This window comes from Cydia amplana, chromosome 15, assembly GCF_948474715.1.
Source record: "Cydia amplana chromosome 15, ilCydAmpl1.1, whole genome shotgun sequence".
NCBI classification, from domain to species: domain Eukaryota; kingdom Metazoa; phylum Arthropoda; class Insecta; order Lepidoptera; family Tortricidae; genus Cydia; species Cydia amplana.
Genome location: NC_086083.1, coordinates 15760337 through 15774399, shown reverse-complemented (window position 1 = coordinate 15774399; position 14063 = coordinate 15760337). Strand labels below are relative to the sequence as shown.

The 14063-nt window shown below is 49.8% G+C and overlaps 2 protein-coding genes across 2 annotated transcripts in view; both read right to left on the bottom strand.

The window, feature by feature from the left end:
* Positions 1-14063, bottom strand: part of LOC134654661 (zinc finger BED domain-containing protein 4-like) — a 1082235-nt gene that overhangs the window by 854042 nt on the left and 214130 nt on the right. The window lies entirely within an intron of this gene.
* The window catches only part of LOC134654681 (DNA topoisomerase 3-beta-1), a 37989-nt gene that overhangs the window by 2102 nt on the left and 21824 nt on the right, over positions 1-14063 (bottom strand). The window contains exon 14 of the mRNA XM_063510160.1: positions 327-507. Coding sequence (XP_063366230.1) covers positions 327-507 — 181 coding nt within the window. The remainder of the gene's footprint in view (positions 1-326; positions 508-14063) is intronic.

Below are 14063 nucleotides of genomic sequence, written 5' to 3'. Positions count from 1 at the left end.
CGGTAAACACAATCCATTTCCTCTTTTATGGTTTTTTAATTTTTACCCTGTTTTGTCAAGAATTTTATCACGCATCGATGTTCTAATTTAGTTAACATTGTCAATTCGCACATGATGTTCATGTTTGTTCAGCAATTGCAGAAAAACAAAAGACCATCTCGGTTCGAATTATACTTTTTTTTAATGTCAATGAATAAACCTTAGCGGCCAGTAACGAAATAAATTTTAGAAGAGGTCGTAAGATATCAATACCGAGAATATTTTGAACGCCCCTCGTACACGTTACCCTAAAAACTTCACATAGTTTTTTTTAATATTCTACGCACCTGTGAACTGAACGCGGGCTCGCAGTAAAGACAGCCAGTCATCTCCGTGAGAGCGGCCGGCAAGGGCGTCCTTTCTGGCCTGTACTCAGCTGTGACCAGTTGCGCGCCGCACAGAGAGCATTGCTGCTCGCAGACTGACACGCGGATTGCGTCTTCGAACACGTTTATTATGACGTCGCATCTAAAAAATAAGTAAATATCAGTAAATTTTGGATTGACACTTTAAAATAAGAAATTACCCGGATGTTTTAATTTTTAATAGTTAGTACTAGATGCTTATTAGAAAATAAAAAACTTCAGCGTAGGATGTAGGTAACTCAATGTAGTAATGTTTTCAATCTGACTACACAATACAGGCGTAGCCTAGTGTGGCAGTCATAGGTTAAGTAAAACCTGTAAACTTTTTGGCAAATAAAGCTATTTTTATTTTTATTTTATTATTTATTTTTATTTTATTTAATCTACAATTTGATTTGATTTAAGTATTTTATCACATTTGTGGAAGAAAAATATTACAAATTAGAGGACGTTTTAATAAGTTCGTGGGTGGGTTGTACATGAAAGAACATAAATTTTCCTTTTTACGGACTTACAAAAACAGCATACGATCAAAATTTGTCGTTGAGGGACAATTTTTAACCTTTTTAATTCCCTTATTCTTAGTACTCAATCAAGCTCGATACAACCTGACACATAGGATAGTAGGATTCTCTCTGTCTATATTTGAAATGAGACAGTCCTTTGACAAATTATAGATGTCCCAATACAAATATAATCGGTACATACCTGTTACAAGCGAGCTTCCACTTGGGCGCGGCCGGGTCGAGCACTAGCACGCCGTTGTCGCACTCGACACAGCCCGACACGCCGCTTGGCTTGACACAGTAACGTAACTACTACAACTGTCAACAGTACCTGTTGCAAGCGAGCTTCCACTTGGGCGCGGCCGGGTCGAGCACTAGCACGCCGTTGTCGCACTCGACACAGCCCGACACGCCGGTTGAGTTGACACAGTAACGTAACTACTACAACTGTCAACAGTACCTGTTGCAAGCGAGCTTCCACTTGGGCGCGGCCGGGTCGAGCACTAGCACGCCGTTGTCGCACTCGACACAGCCCGACACGCCGCTTGGCTTGACACAGTAACGTAACTACTACAACTGTCAACAGTACCTGTTGCAAGCGAGCTTCCACTTGGGCGCGGCCGGGTCGAGCACTAGCACGCCGTTGTCGCACTCGACACAGCCCGACACGCCGCTTGGCTTGACACAGTAACGTAACTACTACAACTGTCAACAGTACCTGTTGCAAGCGAGCTTCCACTTGGGCGCGGCCGGGTCGAGCACTAGCACGCCGTTGTCGCACTCGACACAGCCCGACACGCCGGTTGGCTTGACACAGTAACGTAACTACTACAACTGTCAACAGTACCTGTTGCAAGCGAGCTTCCACTTGGGCGCGGCCGGGTCGAGCACTAGCACGCCGTTGTCGCACTCGACACAGCCCGACACGCCGCTTGGCTTGACACAGTAACGTAACTACTACAACTGTCAACAGTACCTGTTGCAAGCGAGCTTCCACTTGGGCGCGGCCGGGTCGAGCACTAGCACGCCGTTGTCGCACTCGACACAGCCCGACACGCCGGTTGAGTTGACACAGTAACGTAACTACTACAACTGTCAACAGTACCTGTTGCAAGCGAGCTTCCACTTGGGAGCGGCCGGGTCGAGCACTAGCACGCCGTTGTCGCACTCGACACAGCCCGACACGCCGGTTGGCTTGACACAGTAACGTAACTACTACAACTGTCAACAATACCTGTTACAAGCGAGCTTCCACTTGGGCGCGGCCGGGTCGAGCACTAGCACGCCGTTGTCGCACTCGACACAGCCCGACACGCCGGTTGGCTTGACACAGTAACGTAACTACTACAACTGTCAACAATACCTGTTACAAGCGAGCTTCCACTTGGGCGCGGCCGGGTCGAGCACTAGCACGCCGTTGTCGCACTCGACACAGCCCGACACGCCGGTTGGCTTGACACAGTAACGTAACTACTACAACTGTCAACAATACCTGTTACAAGCGAGCTTCCACTTGGGCGCGGCCGGGTCGAGCACTAGCACGCCGTTGTCGCACTCGACACAGCCCGACACGCCGGTTGGCTTGACACAGTAACGTAACTACTACAACTGTCAACAATACCTGTTACAAGCGAGCTTCCACTTGGGCGCGGCCGGGTCGAGCACTAGCACGCCGTTGTCGCACTCGACACAGCCCGACACGCCGGTTGGCTTGACACAGTAACGTAACTACTACAACTGTCAACAATACCTGTTACAAGCGAGTCTTGGAGACCCTATACATCTCTAAGGATAATTTGATAAACTATGTTATTTTTTAGTTCTGACACTTAGAGACATTTACACCTCTAAATAAGTTTAGATTTTTTTTCCATGTATCTGTTTTGTTTTTATTTTAATATTATTATTATAGTTTTTTTATGTAATTCGACATTAAGAGACCTTATACATCTCTAAGTAATTGTATTACGTTAGTTTGATTTGGTAGTTGTAGTTGTATTTAATAATTGTTGATGTATAATTATTATTATTTTGCTTTTATGTAAATTCAATGTTGACGTGTAAAAGTGCCCTTGTGGCCTATTTGCTGAATAAATGTTGAAGTTGAAGTTGAAGTTGAAGCTTCCACTTGGGCGCGGCCGGGTCGAGCACTAGCACGCCGTTGTCGCACTCGACACAGCCCGACACGCCGGTTGGCTTGACACAGTAACGTAACTACTACAACTGTCAACAATACCTGTTACAAGCGAGCTTCCACTTGGGCGCGGCCGGGTCGAGCACTAGCACGCCGTTGTCGCACTCGACACAGCCCGACACGCCGGTTGGCTTGACACAGTAACGTAACTACTACAACTGTCAACAATACCTGTTACAAGCGAGCTTCCACTTGGGCGCGGCCGGGTCGAGCACTAGCCAGTGTTGGCCGTAATGTGTAATTCTAATTAACAATTAATCATTTCCATTAACCATTAAATCCGCAATTAGTCAATTGCATTACGCATCAATTTAAATTAAGTTAATTAGAATTGAATTTTGAGACGTTTAATTACATTGATTGTCAATCTAAATTAACGTTTAATGCAATTAAATCAATTTTTTCATAAACTAATAATTAATGTTACTATTGCTTAGAAACTTGGAGCTAGGTATTAAAATTAAAAATAAGCATATGAATACAAGCTTCAGTGAATTATCAGGTCGTGATATTTTAAAATGAGACAGCAAAATGACCCTGAAACCTGGCAGTAGGTACCTACTGGAACTCAGGTTTGGTGCAACATAGACACACGCCGTTTAGGCTATTCGACTCGTCACAATGAGCACTTGGGAGAGCAATACCCAAGATGGAAGTGATGCTGAACCTTGGCTGTACCTAGTGGAACTCAGGTTTGGTGCAACATAGACACACGCCGTTTTGGTCATCCGACTCGTCTTGATGAGCACTTGGGAGAGCAGTACCCAAGATAGAGCTGATGCTGAACCCTGGCAGTACCTAATGGAACTCAGGATTGGTGCAACATAGACAAACGCCGTTTTAGTCATCCGACTCGTCTTGATGAGCACTTGGGAGAGCAGTACCCAAGATAGAGCTGATGCTGAACCCTGGCAGTACCTAATGGAACTCAGGTTTGGTGCAACATAGACAAACGCCGTTTTGGTCATCCGACTCGTCTTGATGAGCACTTGGGAGAGCAGTATCCAAGATAGAGCTGATGCTGAACCCTGGCAGTACCTAATGGAACTCAGGTTTGGTGTAACATAGACAAACGCCAGTTTGGTCATCCGACTCGTCTTGATGAGCACTTGGGAGAGCAGTACCCAAGATAGAGCTGATGCTGAACCCTGGCAGTACCTAATGGAACTCAGGTTTGGTGCAACATAGACAAACGCCGTTTTGGTCATCCGACTCGTCTTGATGAGCACTTGGGAGAGCAGTACCCAAGATAGAGCTGATGCTGAACCCTGGCAGTACCTAGTGGAACTCAGGTTTGGTGCAACATAGACACACGCCGTTTTGGTCATCCGACTCGTCTTGATGAGCACTTGGGAGAGCAGTACCCAAGATTGAGCTGATGCTGAACCCTGGCAGTACCTAATGGAACTCAGGTTTGGTGCAACATAGACAAACGCCGTTTTGGTCATCCGACTCGTCTTGATGAGCACTTGGGAGAGCAGTGCCCAAGATAGAGCTGATGCTAAACCCTGGCAGTACCTAATGGAACTCAGGTCTGGTGCAAAATAGACAAACGCCGTTTTGGTCATCCGACTCGTCTTGATGAGCACTTGGGAGAGCAGTACCCAAGATAGAACTGATGCTGAACCCTGGCAGTACCTAGTGGAACTCAGGTTTGGTGCAACATAGACAAACGCCGTTTTAGTCATCCGACTCGTCTTGATGAGCACTTGGGAGAGCAGTACCCAAGATAGAGCTGATGCTGAACCCTGGCAGTACCTAATGGAACTCAGGCTTTGTGCAACATAGACAAACGCCGTTTTGGTCATCCGACTCGTCTTGATGAGCACTTGGGAGAGCAGTACCCAAGATAGAGCTGATGCTGAACCCTGGCAGTACCTAGTGGAACTCAGGTTTGGTGCAACATAGACAAACGCCGTTTTAGTCATCCGACTCGTCTTGATGAGCACTTGGGAGAGCAGTACCCAAGATAGAGCTGATGCTGAACCCTGGCAGTACCTAATGGAACTCAGGTTTCGTGCAACATAGACAAACGCCGGTTTGGTCATCCGACTCGTCTTGATGAGCACTTGGGAGAGCAGTACCCAAGATAGAGCTGATGCTGAACCCTGGCAGTACCTAATGGAACTCAGGTTTGGTGCAACATAGACAAACGCCGTTTTGGTCATCCGACTCGTCTTGATGAGCACTTGGGAGAGCAGTATCCAAGATAGAGCTGATGCTGAACCCTGGCAGTACCTAATGGAACTCAGGTTTGGTGCAACATAGACAAACGCCGGTTTGGTCATCCGACTCGTCTTGATGAGCACTTGGGAGAGCAGTACCCAAGATAGAGCTGATGCTGAACCCTGGCAGTTCCTAATGGAACTCAGGTTTGGTGCAACATAGACAAACGCCGTTTTGGTCATCCGACTCGTCTTGATGAGCACTTGGGAGAGCAGTACCCAAGATAGAGCTGATGCTGAACCCTGGCAGTACCTAGTGGAACTCAGGTTTGGTGCAACATAGACACACGCCGTTTTGGTCATCCGACTCGTCTTGATGAGCGCTTGGGAGAGCAGTACCCAAGATTGAGCTGATGCTGAACCCTGGCAGTACCTAATGGAACTCAGATTTGGTGCAACATAGACAAACGCCGTTTTGGTCATCCGACTCGTCTTGATGAGCACTTGGGAGAGCAGTACCCAAGATAGAGCTGATGCTGAACCCTGGCTGTACTTAGTGGAACTCAGGTTTGGTGCAACATAGACAAACGCCGTTTTGGTCATCCGACTCGTCTTAATGAGCACTTGGGAGAGCAGTACCCAAGATAGAGCTAATGCTGAACCCTGGCTGTACCTAGTGGAACTCAGGTTTGGTGCAACATAGACAAACGCCGTTTTGGTCATCCGTCACATCTTGACGAGCACTTGGGAGAGCAGTACCCAAGATAGAGCTGATGCTGAACCCTGACGGATGACCTAAATAGCGTGGGCCTATGTTGCACCAAACCTGAGTTCCACTAGGTATAGCCAGGGTTCAGCATCAGCTCTATCTTGGGTACTGCTCTCCCAAGTGCTCGTCAAGATGTGACGGATGACCAAAACGGCGTTTGTCTATGTTGCACCAAACCTGAGTTCCACTAGGTCCAGCCAGGGTTCAGCATTAGCTCTATCTTGGGTACTGCTCTCCCAAGTGCTCATTAAGACGAGTCGGATGACCAAAACGGCGTTTGTCTATGTTGCACCAAACCTGAGTTCCACTAAGTACAGCCAGGGTTCAGCATCAGCTCTATCTTGGGTACTGCTCTCCCAAGTGCTCATCAAGACGAGTCGGATGACCAAAACGGCGTTTGTCTATGTTGCACCAAATCGGAGTTCCATTAGGTACTGCCAGGGTTCAGCATCAGCTCAATCTTGGGTACTGCTCTCCCAAGTGCTCATCAAGACGAGTCGGATGACCAAACCGGCGTTTGTCTATGTTGCACCAAACCTGAGTTCCATTAGGTACTGCCAGGGTTCAGCATCAGCTCTATCTTGGATACTGCTCTCCCAAGTGCTCATCAAGACGAGTCGGATGACCAAAACGGCGTTTGTCTATGTTGCACCAAACCTGAGTTCCATTAGGTACTGCCAGGGTTCAGCATCAGCTCTATCTTGGGTACTGCTCTCCCAAGTGCTCATCAAGACGAGTCGGATGACCAAACCGGCGTTTGTCTATGTTGCACCAAACCTGAGTTCCATTAGGTACTGCCAGGGTTCAGCATCAGCTCTATCTTGGGTACTGCTCTCCCAAGTGCTCATCAAGACGAGTCGGATGACTAAAACGGCGTTTGTCTATGTTGCACCAAACCTGAGTTCCACTAGGTACTGCCAGGGTTCAGCATCAGCTCTATCTTGGGTACTGCTCTCCCAAGTGCTCATCAAGACGAGTCGGATGACCAAAACGGCGTTTGTCTATGTTGCACCAAGCCTGAGTTCCATTAGGTACTGCCAGGGTTCAGCATCAGCTCTATCTTGGGTACTGCTCTCCCAAGTGCTCATCAAGACGAGTCGGATGACTAAAACGGCGTTTGTCTATGTTGCACCAAACCTGAGTTCCACTAGGTACTGCCAGGGTTCAGCATCAGCTCTATCTTGGGTACTGCTCTCCCAAGTGCTCATCAAGACGAGTCGGATGACCAAAACGGCGTTTGTCTATGTTGCACCAGACCTGAGTTACATTAGGTACTGCCAGGGTTTAGCATCAGCTCTATCTTGGGCACTGCTCTCCCAAGTGCTCATCAAGACGAGTCGGATGACCAAAACGGCGTTTGTCTATGTTGCACCAAACCTGAGTTCCATTAGGTACTGCCAGGGTTCAGCATCAGCTCAATCTTGGGTACTGCTCTCCCAAGTGCTCATCAAGACGAGTCGGATGACCAAAACGGCGTTTGTCTATGTTGCACCAAACCTGAGTTCCATTAGGTACTGCCAGGGTTCAGCATCAGCTCTATCTTGGGTACTGCTCTCCCAAGTGCTCATCAAGACGAGTCGGATGACCAAACCGGCGTTTGTCTATGTTGCACCAAACCTGAGTTCCATTAGGTACTGCCAGGGTTCAGCATCAGCTCTATCTTGGGTACTGCTCTCCCAAGTGCTCATCAAGACGAGTCGGATGACTAAAACGGCGTTTGTCTATGTTGCACCAAACCTGAGTTCCACTAGGTACTGCCAGGGTTCAGCATCAGCTCTATCTTGGGTACTGCTCTCCCAAGTGCTCATCAAGACGAGTCGGATGACCAAAACGGCGTTTGTCTATGTTGCACCAAGCCTGAGTTCCATTAGGTACTGCCAGGGTTCAGCATCAGCTCTATCTTGGGTACTGCTCTCCCAAGTGCTCATCAAGACGAGTCGGATGACTAAAACGGCGTTTGTCTATGTTGCACCAAACCTGAGTTCCACTAGGTACTGCCAGGGTTCAGCATCAGCTCTATCTTGGGTACTGCTCTCCCAAGTGCTCATCAAGACGAGTCGGATGACCAAAACGGCGTTTGTCTATGTTGCACCAGACCTGAGTTCCATTAGGTACTGCCAGGGTTTAGCATCAGCTCTATCTTGGGCACTGCTCTCCCAAGTGCTCATCAAGACGAGTCGGATGACCAAAACGGCGTTTGTCTATGTTGCACCAAACCTGAGTTCCATTAGGTACTGCCAGGGTTCAGCATCAGCTCAATCTTGGGTACTGCTCTCCCAAGTGCTCATCAAGACGAGTCGGATGACCAAAACGGCGTGTGTCTATGTTGCACCAAACCTGAGTTCCACTAGGTACTGCCAGGGTTCAGCATCAGCTCTATCTTGGGTACTGCTCTCCCAAGTGCTCATCAAGACGAGTCGGATGACCAAAACGGCGTTTGTCTACGTTGCACCAAACCTGAGTTCCATTAGGTACTGCCAGGGTTCAGCATCAGCTCTATCTTGGGTACTGCTCTCCCAAGTGCTCATTAAGACGAGTCGGATGACCAAAACGGCGTTTGTCTATGTTGCACCAAACCTGAGTTCCACTAAGTACAGCCAGGGTTCAGCATCAGCTCTATCTTGGGTACTGCTCTCCCAAGTGCTCATCAAGACGAGTCGGATGACCAAAACGGCGTTTGTCTATGTTGCACCAAATCTGAGTTCCATTAGGTACTGCCAGGGTTCAGCATCAGCTCAATCTTGGGTACTGCTCTCCCAAGCGCTCATCAAGACGAGTCGGATGACCAAAACGGCGTGTGTCTATGTTGCACCAAACCTGAGTTCCACTAGGTACTGCCAGGGTTCAGCATCAGCTCTATCTTGGGTACTGCTCTCCCAAGTGCTCATCAAGACGAGTCGGATGACCAAAACGGCGTTTGTCTATGTTGCACCAAACCTGAGTTCCATTAGGTACTGCCAGGGTTCAGCATCAGCTCTATCTTGGGTACTGCTCTCCCAAGTGCTCATCAAGACGAGTCGGATGACCAAACCGGCGTTTGTCTATGTTGCACCAAACCTGAGTTCCATTAGGTACTGCCAGGGTTCAGCATCAGCTCTATCTTGGATACTGCTCTCCCAAGTGCTCATCAAGACGAGTCGGATGACCAAAACGGCGTTTGTCTATGTTGCACCAAACCTGAGTTCCATTAGGTACTGCCAGGGTTCAGCATCAGCTCTATCTTGGGTACTGCTCTCCCAAGTGCTCATCAAGACGAGTCGGATGACCAAACCGGCGTTTGTCTATGTTGCACCAAACCTGAGTTCCATTAGGTACTGCCAGGGTTCAGCATCAGCTCTATCTTGGGTACTGCTCTCCCAAGTGCTCATCAAGACGAGTCGGATGACTAAAACGGCGTTTGTCTATGTTGCACCAAACCTGAGTTCCACTAGGTACTGCCAGGGTTCAGCATCAGCTCTATCTTGGGTACTGCTCTCCCAAGTGCTCATCAAGACGAGTCGGATGACCAAAACGGCGTTTGTCTATGTTGCACCAAGCCTGAGTTCCATTAGGTACTGCCAGGGTTCAGCATCAGCTCTATCTTGGGTACTGCTCTCCCAAGTGCTCATCAAGACGAGTCGGATGACTAAAACGGCGTTTGTCTATGTTGCACCAAACCTGAGTTCCACTAGGTACTGCCAGGGTTCAGCATCAGCTCTATCTTGGGTACTGCTCTCCCAAGTGCTCATCAAGACGAGTCGGATGACCAAAACGGCGTTTGTCTATGTTGCACCAGACCTGAGTTCCATTAGGTACTGCCAGGGTTTAGCATCAGCTCTATCTTGGGCACTGCTCTCCCAAGTGCTCATCAAGACGAGTCGGATGACCAAAACGGCGTTTGTCTATGTTGCACCAAACCTGAGTTCCATTAGGTACTGCCAGGGTTCAGCATCAGCTCAATCTTGGGTACTGCTCTCCCAAGTGCTCATCAAGACGAGTCGGATGACCAAAACGGCGTGTGTCTATGTTGCACCAAACCTGAGTTCCACTAGGTACTGCCAGGGTTCAGCATCAGCTCTATCTTGGGTACTGCTCTCCCAAGTGCTCATCAAGACGAGTCGGATGACCAAAACGGCGTTTGTCTACGTTGCACCAAACCTGAGTTCCATTAGGTACTGCCAGGGTTCAGCATCAGCTCTATCTTGGGTACTGCTCTCCCAAGTGCTCATCAAGACGAGTCGGATGACCAAACCGGCGTTTGTCTATGTTACACCAAACCTGAGTTCCATTAGGTACTGCCAGGGTTCAGCATCAGCTCTATCTTGGATACTGCTCTCCCAAGTGCTCATCAAGACAAGTCGGATGACCGAAACGGCGTTTGTCTATGTTGCACCAAACCTGAGTTCCATTAGGTACTGCCAGGGTTCAGCATCAGCTCTATCTTGGGTACTGCTCTCCCAAGTGCTCATCAAGACGAGTCGGATGACTAAAACGGCGTTTGTCTATGTTGCACCAAACCTGAGTTCCATTAGGTACTGCCAGGGTTCAGCATCAGCTCTATCTTGGGTACTGCTCTCCCAAGTGCTCATCAAGACGAGTCGGATGACCAAAACGGCGTGTGTCTATGTTGCACCAAACCTGAGTTCCACTAGGTACAGCCAAGGTTCAGCATCAGCTCCATCTTGGGTACTGCTCTCCCAAGTGCTCATTGTGACGAGTCGAATAGCCTAAACGGCGTGTGTCTATGTTGCACCAAACCTGAGTTCCACTAGGTACAGCCAGGGTTCAGCATCAGCTCCATCTTGGGTACTGCTCTCCCAAGTGCTCATTGTGACGAGTCGAATAGCCTAAACGGCGTGTGTGTATGTTGCACCAAACCTGAATTCCACTAGGTACACCCAGGGTTCAGCATCAGCTCTATCTTGGGTACTGGTCTCCCAAGTGCTCATCAAGACGAGTCGGATGACCAAACGGCGTGTTTCTATGTTGCACCAAACCTGAGGTCCACTAGCTAGATAAAAATTACGGGCGCCTTTATAAAATTACGATATATTTTTGTTAATTGATAATTATCAATAATATTTTTAATTGTCATTAAAAATTGATTTAATTTTTAATGGTTTGTGAAGCATTAACCATTAATTCTTTTTAATTTTTAATGGTTCGAAATAAATTAATATTAATGCAAATTGATGTTAATGCGAATTGACAATTAATTTTCCTTCAATGGTTAATGGTTAATTCGAATTAACCTTTTCAATGGTTAATTTTTAATGGTAATTGGGATTAACGTTCGGCCAACACTGGCACTAGCACGCCGTTGTCGCACTCGACACAGCCCGACACGCCGGTTGGCTTGACACAGTAACGTAACTACTACAACTGTCAACAATACCTGTTACAAGCGAGCTTCCACTTGGGCGCGGCCGGGTCGAGCACTAGCACGCCGTTGTCGCACTCGACACAGCCCGACACGCCGGTTGGCTTGACACAGTAACGTAACTACTACAACTGTCAACAATACCTGTTACAAGCGAGCTTCCACTTGGGCGCGGCCGGGTCGAGCACTAGCACGCCGTTGTCGCACTCGACACAGCTTGACTTGACACAGTAACGTAACTGTAACTACTACAACTGTCAACAGTACCTGTTGCAAGCGAGCTTCCACTTGGGCGCGGCCGGGTCGAGCACTAGCACGCCGTTGTCGCACTCGACACAGCCCGACACGCCGGTTGGCTTGACACAGTAACGTAACTACTACAACTGTCAACAGTACCTGTTGCAAGCGAGCTTCCACTTGGGCGCGGCCGGGTCGAGCACTAGCACGCCGTTATCGCACTCGACACAGCCCGACACGCCGCTTGGCTTGACACAGTAACGTAACTACTACAACTGTCAACAGTACCTGTTGCAAGCGAGCTTCCACTTGGGCGCGGCCGGGTCGAGCACTAGCACGCCGTTATCGCACTCGACACAGCCCGACACGCCGCTTGGCTTGACACAGTAACGTAACTACTACAACTGTCAACAGTACCTGTTGCAAGCGAGCTTCCACTTGGGCGCGGCCGGGTCGAGCACTAGCACGCCGTTATCGCACTCGACACAGCCCGACACGCCGCTTGGCTTGACACAGTAACGTAACTACTACAACTGTCAACAGTACCTGTTGCAAGCGAGCTTCCACTTGGGCGCGGCCGGGTCGAGCACTAGCACGCCGTTATCGCACTCGACACAGCCCGACACGCCGCTTGGCTTGACACAGTAACGTAACTACTACAACTGTCAACAGTACCTGTTGCAAGCGAGCTTCCACTTGGGCGCGGCCGGGTCGAGCACTAGCACGCCGTTGTCGCACTCGACACAGCCCGACACGCCGCTTGGCTTGACACAGTAACGTAACTACTACAACTGTCAACAGTACCTGTTGCAAGCGAGCTTCCACTTGGGCGCGGCCGGGTCGAGCACTAGCACGCCGTTGTCGCACTCGACACAGCCCGACACGCCGGTTGGCTTGACACAGTAACGTAACTACTACAACTGTCAACAGTACCTGTTGCAAGCGAGCTTCCACTTGGGCGCGGCCGGGTCGAGCACTAGCACGCCGTTGTCGCACTCGACACAGCCCGACACGCCGCTTGGCTTGACACAGTAACGTAACTACTACAACTGTCAACAGTACCTGTTGCAAGCGAGCTTCCACTTGGGCGCGGCCGGGTCGAGCACTAGCACGCCGTTGTCGCACTCGACACAGCCCGACACGCCGCTTGGCTTGACACAGTAACGTAACTACTACAACTGTCAACAGTACCTGTTGCAAGCGAGCTTCCACTTGGGCGCGGCCGGGTCGAGCACTAGCACGCCGTTGTCGCACTCGACACAGCCCGACACGCCGGTTGGCTTGACACAGTAACGTAACTACTACAACTGTCAACAATACCTGTTACAAGCGAGCTTCCACTTGGGCGCGGCCGGGTCGAGCACTAGCACGCCGTTGTCGCACTCGACACAGCCCGACACGCCGGTTGGCTTGACACAGTAACGTAACTACTACAACTGTCAACAATACCTGTTACAAGCGAGCTTCCACTTGGGCGCGGCCGGGTCGAGCACTAGCACGCCGTTGTCGCACTCGACACAGCCCGACACGCCGGTTGGCTTGACACAGTAACGTAACTACTACAACTGTCAACAGTACCTGTTGCAAGCGAGCTTCCACTTGGGCGCGGCCGGGTCGAGCACTAGCACGCCGTTATCGCACTCGACACAGCCCGACACGCCGCTTGGCTTGACACAGTAACGTAACTACTACAACTGTCAACAGTACCTGTTGCAAGCGAGCTTCCACTTGGGCGCGGCCGGGTCGAGCACTAGCACGCCGTTATCGCACTCGACACAGCCCGACACGCCGGTTGACTTGACACAGTAACGTAACTGTAACTACTACAACAGTCAACAGTACCTGTTGCAAGCGAGCTTCCACTTGGGCGCGGCCGGGTCCAGCACTAGCACGCCGTTGTCGCACTCGACACAGCCCGACACGCCGGTTGAGTTGACACAGTAACGTAACTACTACAACTGTCAACAGTACCTGTTGCAAGCGAGCTTCCACTTGGGAGCGGCCGGGTCGAGCACTAGCACGCCGTTGTCGCACTCGACACAGCCCGACACGCCGGTTGGCTTGACACAGTAACGTAACTACTACAACTGTCAACAATACCTGTTACAAGCGAGCTTCCACTTGGGCGCGGCCGGGTCGAGCACTAGCACGCCGTTGTCGCACTCGACACAGCCCGACACGCCGGTTGGCTTGACACAGTAACGTAACTACTACAACTGTCAACAATACCTGTTACAAGCGAGCTTCCACTTGGGCGCGGCCGGGTCGAGCACTAGCACGCCGTTGTCGCACTCGACACAGCCCGACACGCCGGTTGGCTTGACACAGTAACGTAACTACTACAACTGTCAACAATACCTGTTACAAGCGAGCTTCCACTTGGGCGCGGCCGGGTCGAGCACTAGCACGCCGTTGTCGCACTCGACACA